General features: G+C 39.1%; 1 protein-coding gene across 4 annotated transcripts in view; it reads left to right on the forward strand.

Annotated features, from left to right (window-relative positions):
* LOC124717318 (glycine N-methyltransferase) overlaps positions 1 to 17,222 on the forward strand; it is a 97,769-nt gene extending 80,547 nt beyond the window's left edge. For all 4 annotated transcript variants that reach the window (XM_047244153.1, XM_047244152.1, XM_047244154.1 and 1 more), the window contains 3 exons: positions 1,684 to 1,804; positions 13,674 to 13,819; positions 13,955 to 17,222. In XM_047244153.1, the coding sequence (XP_047100109.1) occupies positions 1,684 to 1,804; positions 13,674 to 13,819; positions 13,955 to 14,120 (433 nt within the window). In that variant the 3' untranslated portion in view covers positions 14,121 to 17,222. The remainder of the gene's footprint in view (positions 1 to 1,683; positions 1,805 to 13,673; positions 13,820 to 13,954) is intronic.
* Positions 17,223 to 18,888: the final 1,666 nt, after the last annotated feature.

The raw sequence follows: 18,888 nt of genomic DNA on the forward strand, positions 1-18,888 counted from the left end.
ATCTTTCCTGAACACCGTCTGAGATTTCGTAAAAATTTCTGCAGAACTTATTTCAGGCTTTCTGTACCTATAATGCTTTCTGCTTCTGTGCTTTCTATTAGTGCTTGAAGCTCAGGGACTTTCCCAGCACAACTACAACAATTTACAACTACAATTCCGACTGTTCCTTGATCCAAGCACATCCTGTATTTGCCATGCACCCTTTGAGATTGCAGCCCACCCCGTACTTTCCCGAGGCCTTCTAACCTAAAAATTCACCCAGTCCATGCCGCACAGCCTCCGCTACCCATGTAGCCGCCAGCTGAGTGTAGTGAACTCCTGACCTATTCAGCAGAACCCGAAACCCCACCACCCTATGGCGCAAGTCAAGGAATCTGCAGCCAACATGGTCACAAAACCGTCTGAGCCTCTGATTCAGACCCTCCACCTGGCTCTGCACCAAAGGACCCCAGTCGGTTCTGTCAACGATGCTGCAGATGGTGAGCTGTGCCTTCATCTCGTAAGCAAGATCGGCAGCCTTCACCAAATCAGATAGCCGCTGGAATCAAGAGAGAATTTCCTCAGATCCAAAGCGACACACGTCATTAGTGCCGACATGTGCCACCACCTGCAGCTGGCTGCACCCTGTGCTCTTCATGGCATCTGGAAGGACCCTTTCCACACCAGGAATGACTCCACCCAGAATGCACATGGAGTGCACACTGGATTTCTTCCCCTTAGCCGCCAAATCCCTAAGGGGCCCCATTACGTGCCTAACATTGGAGCTCCCAACTACCAATAACCCCACCCTCTGTGATTGCCTGGACCTTGAAGGCTGAGAATCATCCTCTGAAACAGGGCAGGCAGCTGCATCTGCCTCAGCCAGAGGCAGTACCTGAAACCTGTTTGTCAGACGCAGCGGGGAGGTTTTCTGGTCAGCCTCCGGGGACGTCTTTCGCTGCCTGCCGCGCCTTGGAATGACCTCTCAATCAACGAGTCGTTATTACTTCTGTGTGGAATACGTTAATCTGTACAGTTTTAAGTTTGATGTGACCTGATGTCAGAAGTAAACTTACCTCCTCAATGTGCTCCATAACACGACGACAGTTTCCAACCGCTTTCTCACCCAGGACATCCATGAACCAAGTGACCTCCTTGTCGGCAACGAGCTGTAGATTTCATGCCCGTTGTTCTCTGTTTACAAAGACTGCCAGCTTTATGTTTTAACTAATATTGTGTTACAAGTTTTATTTACCATAAAGTTATGATGACTGTGAATAATAATTCTCACATTAGAATGTGAATATCTTTTTAATGTGGTTTCTCAAAAGACTTTTGCTTCCACATTTCAGATTTTTTTAAACAGGCAAAATTTTAATTGTTTTTATTTCATATTTTGAACACTATAAAGAGAATGACAGTAAGAGTAATTTATTCATTTTCGCTTGTTGTTTTGTATGCTTTTGTGCATTTTACATTTACACATTCTACTGAAAGTGTAAAAAGGGGGTTTTATTGTATAAGCAAGAGTGGTAGATGACTGATACTTCATTTTGTAAATAAAGGTTTTTAAATCCATTATGCGTATTTGTGTTTATTATGCTGATTTTCTATAATTGGAAAATGTAGTGTCTATATACTGATATTTTTCACCATTCTGATGTAAAAAAAGTGATGCTAAACTTCTGTTTTTTACTGCTGCAGGAAGGCTCTGGAAAATTTCAAGAAATGTGTAAAACGTGGAGGATTGCTTCTAATTGATCATCGGAACTATGACGACATTCTGGAGACTGGGAAAACTCCGAAGCACTGTCTGTACTACAATGTAAGTTCTGCTTAATGTAAATTTGATAGAAATGGTTTTGTGACATTTGTGCAGCTTTAATATGGAGATATGTCAAAACTATTTTTTAACGTTCCAATGATTCTTTCTATTCCTTTTATCTTACATGGGCGATTAGAACATTGGTATAGGAGAATTTTTTGCAAGTATTCATATCTCTGTCAGAATAGTGAGAGTTAAAGGTTGACAGTCGGTCTGGGAGGTTTTCTCTATGGCTCGGGAAAAGTGTATGTCTTGTGCTGCTAAACCCTATGATCTCTGTGAAAGAATGAAACAATTGGCAAGTTAAGTAGTCTAATCTGTGCATTCTCTTCAGCAAACTGCACATCTCAGGTTTTCATTTTTAGTCTTGCCCAGTTCTGGGCTTCCCTCCAATGTGAAGTTTTATTTAATTTTTACTTTACTTTTACTGACTAAAGTGAGGAATTTTCAGCAAATTGTGTGTTCCATTATTATTGGGCTGCTAGAGGAGCTAAAAATGAGTGTTTTAAGATCACAGAAAAACTATTGGACAGAAACATTTCAGATGTTACTACAAGACTTTGAAGGGGTGGTGTGCGTGAGACAGTTGTTTGCGAACTGCCTATGTTTCTTGACAAACAACCGCTAATTACATCAGTATTGTTGGTGCTACCTCAAGAAACAACTCAATCATCTGCGGAGTTCACTACTGTATACAGTTCTGATCAGGCATCTAAGGGAGAGCATGGTGTGTGTTTAATGCATGGTGCAGCAGGACCTATGGCCTGGAAAGCAGAATTAACATTCAGAGAAAAGTTTCATGACAGCGTCATCTTGATAAGAATAAGTCTATTGCCACAGGCAGGTAGATACGTATGACATGCTTGTCTGTCAGAGCCACGCTTACCTGGCTGAGTTTCTTGACTGAAATGCTTTTGCACAGTAGGATGCATGGAGGTATCGGGTAGTGTGGCTGAAGACTGGATGGGCCACTTCACCTGATGTTCATTGAAGATGCAGTGCTACAACTTGCCTGGAAAACCTCAAAAATTGGGAATTCTGAGGGTGATTGAACTTACCTGAAGAGTTGGAGTAATTTCAGGGAATTTTGAAGGAATAGAACAAACTGAACTGTTCTTTGAGAGAAAGAGATATTCTGAGTGATATCATTACAAATTGCGCTAAGGTTCGAGATGTAGCACCTTGTGTCACACTTATGTGAGTAAGGGACAGTAGCAGGCAAACAGCTTCATACCCAAGTCGTGTCTCGCATGATAGATGCACTTGGATCCAGGAGCTAGCTGCTAGTAGTTTCGGCTGTGACTGAAAAGTGTCAGCATTTTCTGAACTATGAAATTATCAAGTAGCTAAAACCGTATATTTGGGAAACAGAACTGTATTTATTGCCATTATAATGACTTCCATTAATTATTGCTAATCTGTTAATTAATGTGAATTTTTCTGTCTATTAACTGAGTATATTTTAGCTTTAGAACTGTGGACAGAAAGAGAGAAATTGTAAACTACAGGTAGGCAGATTATGGGACTGGGAAAACGAGATGTATGTTATGATAATTTTTTTATTCAAAGAGGGAATCAGTCAGTCAGAGGGCAGTTCGTTCATGTGTATTTTGTAAGCTTAAGAGAATTATTAATAGCCAAAATCCGCATGGCATGTTGTACAACGTGCAACCTCTAACTGATCATTGGTAGTGGCCAAATTGTGCAATGTTTGAGGGAGTGTTCTGTCACAGACAATCTGTTTGTTACTGGCTATTATGAGTTTGTGATTGCCTGTGAGAGACAAAACTGTAACTTAAGATTAGCATGGGCTTGATGGTGTTTTGTATCAGAGAAGTTGAAGTTTTTATTGACAAACTGCCTTTCAATTACTCGTTCAGGTAACTTGACACTGAAAGACGTTATGATGTGAGCTGTAGAGGTATGTATTTTCTACTACAGCTTTGTCTAGCCAATGAACATTGACATTTTGTAAAAGGGAAGGCATGTGGACAAACTGCAAGAGAAGAAATCACCGAAAAGTCAGTGGAATTGTTTTGTGTAAGACGAAACACAAATTGCCACATCATTGCAGATTCTGGTTCAGAAACAATTAGTTGTGGAGTTGCATCAGAAAAGGTGGCTTCGACTTGTTGCTTAATCATGGCTACTTTCAGTGCACTTGGTGACCTGAGGTATCACCTTGCATTGTCTGCTGGTACTCGGACTCTAGGTCTGTGTCCTATCACATATTCATGTGTGACAGAGAGAAACATGTGCATAAGCATTTATCATCTAGCTGTGTACTTGTCATTTGCATGTGCTGATCTGTATCTGAACATACATTTGACATTTGTTGGATTGGCACTGGATATTCTGCCTTCGCTTGTTTTCCAGTAATTTCAATGCAGATCAATACTTCGTCAACTCCCTCCTGTTTGAAATTCAATATTTTATTCCTATTGGAGTCCATTGATGTTGAAGTCTGGGAATGACAGTTTGAGGCGTGTTCCTGTGAAAATTTCATGTGTACTCAAGATTATTACATAATGATATGGTGTGGCACAAAATATGTCAGATGATGGCAATGAAGAAAATGATGGTGAACTTTCTGGGTGGTGACTTCGTTCAACCCAAAGATTTCCCTGAGGTGTCCAGCCTTTTTGGGGTCGAAATTCCAAATTTCCCTGAACCATAACATATGACTTACAGATGCATTAATAAAGAAAACTGTAAATCATAGCTGAACTTGTATCAGTCACTAATAAGTGATGAGGAAACCTACAAAATGTCACTTATGGCCATGAAAACTAAAGAAATAAATCTTGCTCTCACAAATAACAAAAACTGGTTAACAGAAATTTGGAATTTCAACCCAGAAAATGATGGATGTCTCAAGGAAATCTTTCAGTGAAACAGAGTCACCTCTCAGAAGGTGCACTGTTTTCAAATCTATTGAAGAGCACATCCCATCGACCGTAAGAGGATGTGGTTTCAGGAGGATTGTGGCCTTCACCACTTCGATGGCCGCAAGTGCCCGAGTGATGTCTCACATCCGGCACAATTTCCGGATTTCTGTCCTACGGCAAATTTCCTATGGGTTCCCTTAAGTTGTCAGTGTATGACAAATATATATTATTTTACATTGTAGTAAGGGTATTCTGGTTTTCTGCTCTTTGCTATGATCTGCTCAATTCAAAACTATATAACTTGTGATGTATTTGTCCAACATTAATGAAATGTTAATGATTTATAGGTGCATATATTTGTAGTAGAAATCTCCATTACAGATTTTTTCAGTCACCCACAAAAGAGCTCTTACGGTTTATTTCAAGTAACTTTTTCTCAGCCCAGGATAAACACATTCCAGAAACCATGGGTTTGTTTGGAATGTCTCTCTTGTTGTTGCGAGAAGCTACAACCACTGTGACCATACAGTGTAATACGGATTTTATAAAGAGTGATATCTAAGATTGGTTCTGGTTAACAGCTTGCACGGCTGCGAAAATGAATGTGTTGTTGCTATGAACCCATTGTCTGTTAGAAAACATAGCACCTGATTCCACAACTGCATCCTCTGTTATTCCCAAGGTCCAGGATGCACAAACCAGTCTTAAATATTACTATTTATAAAATCTGTATTACACTTGAGGTCACAGTTGTTGTAGCTTATAACAGTGACAAGAGAGACCTTCAAAATAAACCCACAGTTTCCATTATGTGTTTGTCCTGTGCTGAGAGAAATTTACTTTTCAAAAATCGTAATAACTTTTTTGGGTGATTGAAGAATTCTGTAACTTGAGATTTCCACTAACAATATAAGTGCCTATAACCTACTAAAATTTCATTAACATCGGACCAACACATTTCAAACTATATAGTTTTTGAAGTGAGCAGTTTGTAGGGAAGACACCAAAAATAAGACAAGGCTTACTACAATCTAAAATAAAAAAAATATACATATTGAACTTTATAACCAAACTGCTAATGCAGAATAAAACAAGAAAAATATTAGTATAACTGATCTTGCAATAGAGCTCTTGGTTTGCTTATAATTCAAGCTTAAATGTATGAATCCCCATAAAAAAATCTGATAGTAGACAACAGGTGCATTTGTGAGTGTACAGCAGAGTCTGACTGACCACCATAATGTATGCATCGTAGTTGATGTTCGTCATTTTGAACAGCTGCTCCGGGGCTACACTCACCGCGTTTGTGGCATTCGATAAGCCACATGAGCTGTGCCAAATGGGAGCACCTTAGGGAGGTCAACCTTTGTTTGCCGTTACGGGTGTAGCGAACTCGGGTTTCATGACCTCGGGACCAGTGAGTGACAACTGTCCTCTGTTACCGTAAGTTCCAGGCCCACTCCAGTGACCACTGTGTGTCATGGAGGTGGAACTGTGTGTGTCACAGGGAACAGAGATTTAGGCTCAGCTGGCCGGATCACAAGGATGTATAAAAAAAACACTGGACCTCAGATATGTGCCGAGTGCTGATGAGATATACGACACTTGAGGTGAAATGCTCATTAGCGGGCAGCCTGTGAGGAACGAATAGCACCTGAGTTGTATAATGCTTACCCAGGTAAGGGGGTCTCTTCCTGGCTGCTATTTTATATCCCTACCCGCTCTCGGTGACAACCACTCGACAAAAAGACCGAGAGAGAGTAGTCCGAATATGTTTCTGGTGATCAAGAAGAAGAAGAGGACATTTGAAAAAGTGTTCCCTTTCTATATTCATAAAGATGTAGAAGAACTTGCTGGTACCTTATAACAGTTAAAAAATTGTGAAATGATTCTTTGCTGGTTGAAACTAACAAGGCGAAGGAGTTGGAACTTTAAATGCATTATAGGAAGTTAGTTGAATATGAGATTGTAATCGAGATGCACATGCCGATGCACATGGCCAGAGAACAGTTAATGTGATACAAAGAACACAAAAAAATCTACACCTACATATACGTAGATACTCAGCAATCCGCCATAAGAAGGGTGCCCTGTACCATTAGTAGTCATTTCCTTTCCTGGTCCGTTCACAAATAGAGCAAGGAAAGAAATGACTGTTTATATGCCTCCGTATGAGCCCTAATTTCACATATGTTATCTTCATGGTCCGTACACACAGTGTATGTTGGAGGCAGTAGAATCATTCTGCAGTCAGCCTCAAGTGCCAGTTCTATAAATTTCTGCAATAGTGCTTCATGAGAAGAGCATTGTCTACCGTCCAGGGATTCCCATTTGAGTTCATGAAGCATCTCAGTAGTACTTACCTATTGGTGAAAATCAAACAGTGGAAAATCCAGGATGGAATGTAACAATATGAGAGAAGGAAAGTTGCCATTCACCATATAGCGGAGATGCTGAGCCGCGATAGGCACAATGAAAAGATTCACACAATCATAACTTTCGGCCATTAAGGCCTTTGTCAGCAGTAGACACACACACACACACACACACACACACGCACACACACACACACACACACACACACACACACATCTGCAGTATCAGTGAGCTGAAACTACACGTCTATCGGTAACAAATCTAGGAGTGTACTTCGTGAATTGCTTCGATGTCTTCCTTCAATCAGACCATGTGAGGACGCCGACTACTCAATCCATACTCGAGAATACCTTCCCTACCACAATTCTCAAACGTTCATTCCCATTCTGTTTCATATCACTTTGAAATATTACACCTGAATATTTAATTGATGTGACGGTGTCTGTCTGCACTCTACTAATGCTGTATCCAAATGTTACCCTCGTCTTTGATGAACACTTGGTGTCAAGGAGCGTGTGATGGAATGTACTACGTAAAAAGTATTCAAGCCACTCGCATACCTGGAACCCAACCTGTAATCTCAGACCTTTGTCGACAGTGTGCAGTGAGCCATAATGAAAAATGTTTTCTGGAAATCCACGAATATGGAGTTTGCCTGTTGTCTTTCGTAAAACTGAGCTGGGATTCCATCTGGGCTTGATGACTTTTTATTTTCAACTTTTTCAGTTATTTTTGGACACCAGGGTGAGATATGCAAAACTGACACCTTTATTGTGACCATCAGTCCTCCATCACTACCAAATCATGACAGGGTTTCTTCTGACTTTGGGTCAAATATTATGTACCTTCCCTCTGATGTGTTACAGATGCCAGCGATTTGGTCACAGTGCCAGTTTGTTAAATGACTTAAATGACTACAAAGTGACTGAAGCAGATAACATCCCTCCTGAGTTATTAAAGAACGCAGGAAATAAGATGAAGGAACAGCTGTACGGATTTATGTCTGTCTGTTACAAGGCTGGGGCACTGTCATTGTGATTACCAAAAAGTAAAATGATTACTGTACCTGAGAAGGAAATGCTGATGATAGTCGAAATTGTAGAACACGGTGTCATTAAGCCATGATTCACAAATTCTGCTTAGTATTGTAAAGTCTAAAACCTAAAATTGACCAACAAATTTAGGTTCAGAAAAGTAAAAGGAACCGGTGTAGCTATAGTGACACTATGAATGCGAGAAATTTATTAATAAACAACAATCTCAATACAGTAATAAGGAAGAAATTCATTAGAACATTTATTTGGACCATTTTGAGCTGTGGTCATGGAGGTTGGACTCAAGAACAGTAAAGATTAGAAGTTAGAGAGATTTCGATATGAGAAGAACCACTAAAACAGTTTGAAAACCGAAAGAACAAACAGCAAAAGAAATTAATGCCTCTACCAACATAAAAGCTTCAGAAAAAAATCTTGGAAGAAAAATTATTGGAAAAAATCGAGAGGCTGGCCCAGAATATTTGTATAATGATGTGTTATTAGTGGAATGAACTTGAGCTACTGGAACCAAGTGGTAAAGATGGCAAGGACAAGGAAGGATAGCTACATCGACAAGGGATCGCCTTTAGTGTCTGGTGATGATACAGTATGTTTAACATTGCATATACTGTAATGGTATCAGCAATGTGGACTCCACTATTAGCCAGGATGGCTGTTTCTACTGGAGAATTGAGTGTGTGGAAACCATCCCACCACAGCAAGTGCGGAGTCGGGAGAGCTCATTTGGTATAACATTCTTTATTCAGTTGTCACCACATATGGTCATTCAGGCAGCAGATTGCTGCCTCAGCACGACTCCTGGCGGCATTCTCGGCCCCACGGTAGTGGTTGGATATGTGTACACAATAGGACAGTTGATGGGAGGGACAGAGAAACACTGAATGAAATGCATCTGGCTGTCAAGACAGCAATGTGTAAAGTCTTTGACAACTACCATTGCAGAATATTGTTAAGAAATCTCTCACAAAATGCAAGGAAATTCTGCTTGCCCTGTCACTCATGGATGAGACAGGAACTGAAATTGAGTGTAGCAATGTTGTTATTGTGGTCTTCAGTCCTGAGACTGGTTTGATGCAGCTCTCCATGCTACTCTATCCTGTGCAAGCTTCTTCATCTCCCAGTACTTACTGCAACCTACATCCTTCTGAATCTGCTTAGTGTATTCATCTCTTGGTCTCCCTCTGCGATTTTTACCCTCCACGCTGCCCTCCAATGCTGAATTTGTGATCCCTTGATGCCTCAGAACATTTCCTACCAACCGGACCCTTCTTCTTGTCAAGTTGTTCCACAAACTCCTCTTCTCCCCAATTCTATTCAATACCTCCTCATTAGTTATGTGATCTACCCATCTAAACTTCAGCATTCTTCTGTAGCACCACATTTTGAAAGCTTCTATTCTCTTCTTGTCCAAACTATTTATCGTCCATGTTTCACTTCCATACATGGCTACACTCCATAAAATACTTTCAGAAACAACTTCCTGACACTTAAATCTATACTCGATGATAACAAATTTCTCTTCTTCAGAAACACTTTCCTTGCCATTGCCAGTCTACATTTTATATCCTCTCTGCTTTGACCATCATCAGTTATTTTGCTCCCCAAATAGCAAAACTCCTTTTCTACTTTAAGTGTCTGATTTCCTAATCTAATTCCCTCAGCATCACCCGACTTAATTCGACTACAACAATCCATTATCCTCGTTTTGCTTTTGTTGATGTTCATCTTATATCCTCCTTTTAAGACATTATCCATTCCGTTCATTTGCTCTTTCAAGTCCTTTGCTGCCTCTGACAGAATTACAATGTCATCCGCGAACCTCAAAGTTTTTATTTCTTCTCCATGGATTTTAATACCTACTCCGAACTTTTCTTTTGTTTCCTTCACTGCTTGCTCAATATACAGATTGAATAACATCGGGGAGAGGCTACAACCCTGTCTCACTCCCTCCCCAACCACTGCTTCCCTTTCATGTCCCTCGACTCTTATAAATGCCATCTGGTTTCTGTACAAATTGTAAATAGTCTTTCGCTCCCTGTATTTTACCTCTGCCACCTTCAGAATATGGAAGAGAGTATTCCAGTCAACATTGTCAAAAGCTTTTTCGAAGTCTACAAATGCTTTCCTTAATCTATTTTCTAAGATAAGTTGTAGGGTCAGTATTGCCACACGTGTTCCAATATTTGTACGGAATCCAAACTGATCTTCCCCGAGGTCGGCTTCTACCAGTTTTTCCATTTGTCTGTAAAGAATTCGCATTAATATTTTGCAGCTGTGACTTATTAGACTGATAGTTCGTTAATTTTCACATCTGTCAACACCTGCTTTCTTTGGGATTGGAATTATTATATTCTTCTTGAAGTGTGAAGGTATTTCGCCTGTCTCATACATCTCGCTCACCAGGTGGTGGACTTTTGTGAGGACTGGCTCTCCCAAGGCTGTCAGTAGTTCTAATGGAATGTTGTCTACTCCCGGGGCCTTGTTTCGACTTAGATCTTTCAGTGCTCTATCAAACTCTTCACACAGTATCATTCCTCCCATTTCATCTTCATCTACATCCTCTTCCATTTCCATAACATTGCCTTCAAGTACATCGCCCTTGTGTAGATCCTCTTTATACTCCTTCCACCTTTCTGCTTTCCTTTCTTTGCTTGGAACTGGGTTTCCATCTGAGCTCTTAATATTCATACAAGTGGTTCTCTTTTCTCCAAAGGTCTCTTTAATTTTCCTGTAGGCAGTATCTATCTTACCCCTAGTGAGATAAGCCTCTACATCCTTACATTTGTCCTCTAGCCATCCCTGCTTAGCCATTTTGCACTTCCTGTCGATCTCATTTTTGAGACGTTTGTATTCCTTTTTGCCTGCTTCATTTACAGCATTTTTATATTTTCTCCTTTCGTCAATTAAATTCAATATTTCTTCTGTCACCCAAGGGTTTCTACTAGCCCTCATCTTTTTACCTACTTGATCCTCTGCTGCCTTCACTATTTCATCCCTAAAGCTACCCATTCTTCTTCTACTGTATTTCTTTCCCACATTCTTGTCAATTGTTCCCTTATGCTGTCCCTGAAACTCTGTACAACCTCTGGTTTAGTCAGTTTATCCAGGTCCTATCTCCTTAAATTCGCACCTTTTTGCAGTTTCTTTAGTTGTAATCTACAGTTCATAACGAATAGACTGTCGTCAGAGTCCACATCTGCCCCTGGAAATGTCTTACAATTTAAAACATGGTTCTTCAATCTCTGTCTTACCATTATATAATCTATCTGATATCTTCTAGTATCTCCAGGATTCTTCCATGTGTACAACCTTCTTTATGGTTCTTGAACCAAGTGTTAGCTATGATTAAGTTATGCTCTGTGCAAAATTCTAACTGACGGCTTCCTCTTTCATTTCTTACCCCCAATCCATATTCACATAGTGTAGCAAAGCAAAAGCAAAACTACTTAACTCCGTTCTCAGATGTTCCTTTTCAAAGGAAAACCAGGGGTATTGCCCCAATTTTTAATTCTTGTACCACTGGAAAGTTGAATGAAATAAATATTAGTGATGGTGGCATTGAGAAACATCTGAAGTCATTAAAACTGAGCAAATCTATGGGAACCACTAGACTCCCTATCAGATTCTGTACCAAATTTGTAGCTGAGTTGGTCCCTTTGTTAATGATAATTTATTGTAAGTCCCTCAAACAAAAAACCATGCCCAGTAGTTAGAAGAAAGCACAGGTCACACATGTCGACAAGAAGGGTAGCAGAAGTGATGACAAAACTATAATCCAGTCCAGTGTCCTTGACATCCATTTGTTGTAGAATGTTACAACATATTCTGAGCTCAATCATGGTGAGGTATCTTGAACAGGATGATCTCCATTGTGTCAACCAGCATGGATTCAAGAAAGGTCAGTTACGTAAAACCCAACTCACACTTTTCTTGCATGGCATCCTGAAAGCCATGAATTGAGGCAGTCAGGTATGTGCAAAATTTCTTGATGTCGGATTTCATTCAGTATCAGACATATGCTTATTATCAAAAGTATGATTTGTGGGGTATCCATGAAATTTGTGACTGTATTGAGGATTTTTTATTAGGGAGAACACAGCTAGTTATCTACACATTTCTGACTGTCATATTCTCATAATTGCTGCACAACTGTCACACGATATATCTTCAAATTTGCTTACGTGTGCCTATTGAGCCAATTTACACGTAGAGTTCTTTGGGTTCTGAATAATTGTTTGAAGAATATGTGCAGTAACTTCTGGTGTGTGAACCAAAACAGTTCTTTGTCATCTTACATTTTTCACAGATTAGTAGGTGTGCCAGTTGTTTTACATACTCTGCATTGATCTCTTTGCTGATAGTCGTCTACCTAGATACTTGACCCTGAAAATTTCGCATGTTTCCTTAATTGAACGTGTTTTCACATATGCTTCCACAATTTCAATTCTTTCTTCCATTGAGAAAGTCATTTTGCAGAGCATAAACAGAAATGTCTAACTTCACTGATGAATTAAACTGAAATGCTGACAGAAGAATGAATCAGTTATTTCATAAAACTGTCCATTGTTGCAACTGTTTACTTCAGAAGTGGAAATACTGCATTCGCATTCAAAGGGGAGGTACCACCCTGTACATTTGTGATAGTAGAACATCGAAATAAATAAATAAGTAGCTGACATATTGATTTATGCTGGAGCACAATGTAACAAAATTTGAATAGGTTGTGTCGAGCAGCACTGAGAAATGGAGAGTAACAGGTCTTGTGCTGCATCTCGATCTCCAGTCTCATGAGCAGTGATGGCTGCAGGCAACTGTGCCAGGTTGTGGTATTTCTCCATCTACTGCCCACATTACTGTGTGTTATCCTTAGTCAATTTTGGGCAGACTACAGAACTTAGTGATCTACGGTTATGAGTCCATTATTTTATATATTTACTGTTAATGGTTAATATATTTGATGGCTATAAATTCTTTTTATTGTCTACATTTGTACTATTATGCACAATATCATCTGTCCTAGTAACATGAAACCTGTGGTATGTCACAAAAATACATAGTGAGTAAGACCTGTTACAAATAAATGTGTTTTTTTCCATAAATGCATTTTTATTTACTTTGAACTGGATGAGACTCCCAGTTTCGTGTCTTAACATTTCCCCCCTGTTTGACAACTCTTCTGCCCCTAGTTTTTGTGAGACATTGATTTTTCTGGCCACCTGCTACTTTTTATGCTGAGGTGGGTTATTTTACCATACAAGTAGCATGTTGGAGAATATTTAATAGATGTGAATAACCGTAATTTGCAAATTTATTGATAAGGTAATTGAAAATAAATTATATGAATTAGAAGTTAAGGTAAACAATTTTCCTACTTTGTCATAACAAATAAGTACATGTTTCTTCTCCTACATGTTTAAGGCAAAAGAATTAAAAATTGTCTCAAATTGTTCAGTGTGTTATTGCAGTCAGTTAACATACTAGCAGTAAACAAAATGACATAAAATTAATCACACCTCCCTGCTATCACTGAAGTTCTGTATTAATTTTCAGAGTAAGAGGACAACAGAAATTGTAACTTCCGTGCTGTACGTGGAAGCGAAGCCAACTGTTGTTACTCTGGACTACCTGCTCGACATGTCTGACGAAAAAGAGAAGAATGTGCAAAACGGAGTAACTCCTGATGACACAATTGCTAGGTAGTTATAAAATTCACCAATGTTTTTGTCAGTTGTTTTAAACTCAATGTTTTTCATAAAAAGAAATTAAGCTGCCACATCGCTGCTACTTTCTAGAACCAAAAAGTAATATACTGCTTGACCTCTTTCGAACAGGTTCCGTCTCTCGTACTACCCGCACAGATTGGAGGTATTTAAGAGGATGCTGCAAGATGTCTTTGGCATAAAGTCTGAACACACACTGTATGGTGACTTCAAACAGCTTCACGAGATTGACAACCCTGCGTTTTATATTCATGTCGTACAGAAAGCCTTCATCTGAGCTACTAACTGTGTTGTTATAGTATGTGATACTTTCTAAATGACTAGAAATGAGTGGTACTGTGAAATTTATAAAAACAAAACAAAAATATGTGGGCAACAAAAAAATCTAGACTGAAATAGCAGCAGTATGAAAAGGATAGATTGCTGCTCACCACATAGAAGGGGCATTGAAGCACATTTAAATGAAACAAATGTATGTGGGCAGCAAAAAACTTTGGAATGAAATAGCAGCAGTATGAAAAGGATAGATTGCTGCTCACCCCATAGAAGAGGCATTGAAGCACATTTAAATGACACTACTAGGTATTATCTGCTATCGGACTAAGGCCATTGTCAGACTCGCACAAAATGGAACACACGTGTGTGTGCGTGCATGCGCGCCCGTGCGCGCTCTCACTCACCCACCCACCCACCCACACACACACACACACACACACACACACACACACACACACACACACACATTCATCTCCGCGCACTAAGGCCAGACTGCAATTCCATCTGAGGTGAATGGCAATCTTTGCCAGAATGGCTAGTGGAAATTGGGGACTAGCAACGGTTAAGGCCAGGGGGGTTCCAGGTAATGAAGTATACATTATAGGAAGGGTTCCTACCCAGGCACTTCCAAAAAGCTGTTGTCAGAGGGCAGAATGAGTATGGCCCAGGTAGTCAAAGTCTAGTGCACCGTGTCGGGCAGCACGCTCGACCACAGTTAGGTGATGGCCAGACAGATCATCAATTGTCGTGCTAGTGTAGCTTTCGCAAGTGGGGTAGGAGATGTGTGTGAGACAACTGGACTTTGTGATAGTGGGAGGTTGTATGTATAAACTGTTTGTGATTTGTTTTGTCTGTATCTGATGAAGAGCTTAGTCTGAGAGCTGACAATATCTGGCAACCTTTTCTCAGTGTGTCTGTGTGCCACTCTGTGCAGTGCACAGCAATCTCTCCTTTTCGTATTATTGAGCTGCAAAAAATTGAGATAAAGGAGGAAAATAGGGGAACAATGGACAACAGAAGATGTAAGTTGGTGTCAATATTTAGCTGATAGGAAGAGGCACAACGTGACCTGTGTGAATGTGGTGAGAGATAAAGCCATTCAGGGATAGTGTGGGGAAAAATTGTAAGAGATCTAAATGAAACAAGTGGAGTACAAGGATTTAGATGTGTAGTCAATCAAAGAGGAGTGTAACTTCAGTAAATATGGACAGGTTATAATAGGTGACAGAAAGGAAGCTATAGTGTGAGAAATAATGTAGTACAGATAAAATCTGGTCTAGATTATAAAAATAGAGATTGAAAGACAATGATGCATTGATGAATGGACTGATTATGGCAGACACGGCAGTTGAGATCTGGGAGCTGCGGAAGCACGTTGTGCTGAAATTGTGGCAGTCTGTAGTAAGGGAAGTGAAATTGGCAGCTGTATCTCATACGTTCTGTGACTGATCACACATTAAACGACTGCAAAGCAATTGTTTTGCTGGCTCTCTTCTGTGTATTTGCACATTGTGTTCAGTTGAGGCTACAAAGACATTATTTTGTAACTTGTCTTCCCCAGAAATGTATGGGCAGCAGAAATGTGTTGTGTTGTAAAGAAACTATTTAACTTGGCAATGTTCCTGGGGTGGTGTCCAATAGTTATAAGAACTGTAACATAACATTACCTAAATTATAATATTAGACTTCAGTGTGCCTCTAATCAGAAATGTGGTTTTTTTACTGTGTAAAGTTTTCCCCCGATATTAAGTATTGTAAAGGTTCTCAAATTTCTCCTTAAAGAGTTTGCGATTAAAAATGTTTTTCACTATTTCACATACCTATCTGCTCAGCTAGGTTTCATAAAGGAGAAATTCGCCTGAGATAGCGAGGTAGTTGAAACTCCTTCCCTGAAACCTCCCACACTACTAAGGATGTACACCCAAAGATCAATGTCGTATGCATTTCAGACAATTGAGAAAAATATGCAGTTTCTGAGCATTGTATATGGAATGGGCTAAAACAAAACGAGGGTACTCATTAAACCATCAAAGGAGCTATCACCATTCACATAATTGGTAATAAATAGGCACCCGAAATACCACCTCAGCAACACAGCACCTGTAGTTGCCAAAATTATGTCACCCACTGAGAAAACTGCAGTGAAGACTTGACTACTTTGTAGTTTCTGACTGAAGAATGTAACTGAAGGTCTGTTTTCACTATGTTTCGACACAGCGCACCATTACCTCACCTGGTTCTAGCAACCACTCATTTTACAACAGTTCGTGTCATTCTGAACTTACCCACAAATAAATACCACTTCCATGTGAAGATGACGAGTGGGTGATGCTCAAGAGCTGCTAATCTAATGTGGTTCTTATGTCTGTGATCCATAATGAAATCTGTTCCCAAATAAAGCACTCTCCTGTATTATGTCCCGAGTCCAACGCTGTGTACAAAAAAAGAGGAAATAATTTTTGCATGTGTCCACTATATCGGACAGCAGTGACGATGTTTATGTGACAGCATTCTGGTTTAAAATCACTATGATCTCTACTCGTTTTTCCTCAGGAAGTGTGTTTACAGTAGTGTGCATGGGGAATTTATACTTTTCATAACTTTTTAAAACAGTTGTATTGTGTATTTCAGTAACCTCTTTCCCAGATTCAAGATCTGTCGTAGCTCACTATCTTACATAATATGCACTGTCAATTATCCTGTGATATTACATAGCTTCACACAAAATCACATCTCACCAGTAATTTCTTCCTTTTTTAATACAAAGAAGAAATTTTTATTTCTTTAAGATCAAAAACTAATTACTGTCTTAACTGGTATATGACGATTCAACCGTAGTATTGATGTCTTGACAGAAAAGCCTGTATGTATAAAGCTTATTGTAAGTATGCACTAGCAGTGAAATGTATTCTACTTAATAACATAAAGCTTATTGTAAGTATGCAAGAGCAGTGTATATGTGTATGAGGTAAAATGTCCTATAGATTAACTTTTTGTAAAGTAGATATTGCTTGTTGTTCCTCAGTGAGGCTGCAGAGAGTAGTGTAACTGCGATGTGTGCTAAAAATGAATAATAAAGTGATTATTTTCTTATAAAATTTAACATAATGCTCAATCATTTACATAGTAAACTGCATCAGACTCCCAGTTATCCAGTTTAAGGTGGACCTAAGATTGAAAGAATAACCAGAAAACATGAATAATCTAAAGCACATGTTTTTACCTGAAACTGCTGTTTACTATGTTTACAAAACATGTTACACGTCACATTTCAAAGTCTGCACCATCACTGATGCATTACTTTCCAGAAACTGACAATTTACTTACAAAATTCCACTTCGGTCACAGTGTATTTTAGTTTATTTTTGAGAAATAACCAGACAACATTTTTATTTTTCTGATTTTGATTCCACTGTTTTCTGGAGGATGTTTGTCACCAACATTAGTATAATCAATCAAATTTTCTACAGCATACTCTATTAACAGACTGATGCATTTATATGAGTGGTGACAGGTTCCACAATTGCCTCATCTTTGTGCTTTTCCTCTACTGAATGTGCTTTCTTCACTGTACCTATATCGCTTACCTGCTTAAATCACATCATAGGAAACACTACGTAAGCACCTGTAGATGTGTCTGCCATCACAAGTCTTCTCAACCAGCAATTTTCATTCTAAATGAAAATATTCACTCTAATTTTAAAAGAATGAAGGTTTCCACAAATTACTGCAACCAGTCACCTTTTGTTTTATTATTAAGTTTTTATTTTCCAGAACTGGATATATTCATTGCATGATTACAGCATTATGGGGCAAAATGTATAAATGGAACAGGTAAGCACTGAATGTGGCCAAGAGTTATTCACAGTACAAGATCGATTTAGTTGCAATACTTACAGTTAGTAGTATCTGTTGGTAGTTCCTGGTGTACACATTGTTTTGGAAAACATATCAGGTTACCTTCCATTAGGAAAGTGGGTGCACTCAGCAACTGTTATGTAGTTTATAAATGGTTTGTTTATATAAATGATTTAGTTATATAAATTTTATATAATTTATAAATGATAGAGCCCAGCAGTCAGTCCTTTTTTTTGCAAATCCAGATTTCGGCTAGTGCCTAGCAACAGAAGATGTAAGTTGGTGTTAATATTTAGCTGATAGGAAAAGGCAGAACATGACCTGTGTGAATGTGATGAGAGATAAAGTCATTGAGGACTACTACTAACCGTAAGTAATGCAACTAAATCAATCTCGTACTGTGAATAACTCTAGCCACATTCAGTGTTTACCTGTTTCATTCAGGACTAGAATCTTCAAAGAACTGTTACTGATACCCAAACAACAGGGAACTAACATGCATCAAGGTTAGAAAATAGTGCGTTGATAATGGCTAGGCACTAGCCGAAATCTGGATTTGCATAACAGAACTTGAAGAAAAAAAAAGGACGACTGATTGCTGTGCTCTATCATTTATAAACATATGTTTTCCACTGACATTAATTTTACTTCACTTCACAAATTTAGCCACAGGTAACAACTTCTAATAGCTTTACGAAATGTCAGTAAACCAAAGAGCGTGATTAAAGTTGCTTTTTAAGGGTTGTTGTTGGAGCAGAAAGTTTCTTTGTTCAGCACTTGCATTGGGCGTTGGTGACAGTTTGATGCGATTGGGATTCCATAGTATTCTAATGACAAGCTGATAATCCATAAATAGAATTTAGCTGTTCTCTGTTAAAACTGACTTAAATGAATAAAACAAAACAGCACAT

This window comes from Schistocerca piceifrons, chromosome 9, assembly GCF_021461385.2.
Source record: "Schistocerca piceifrons isolate TAMUIC-IGC-003096 chromosome 9, iqSchPice1.1, whole genome shotgun sequence".
NCBI classification, from domain to species: Eukaryota; Metazoa; Arthropoda; class Insecta; order Orthoptera; family Acrididae; genus Schistocerca; species Schistocerca piceifrons.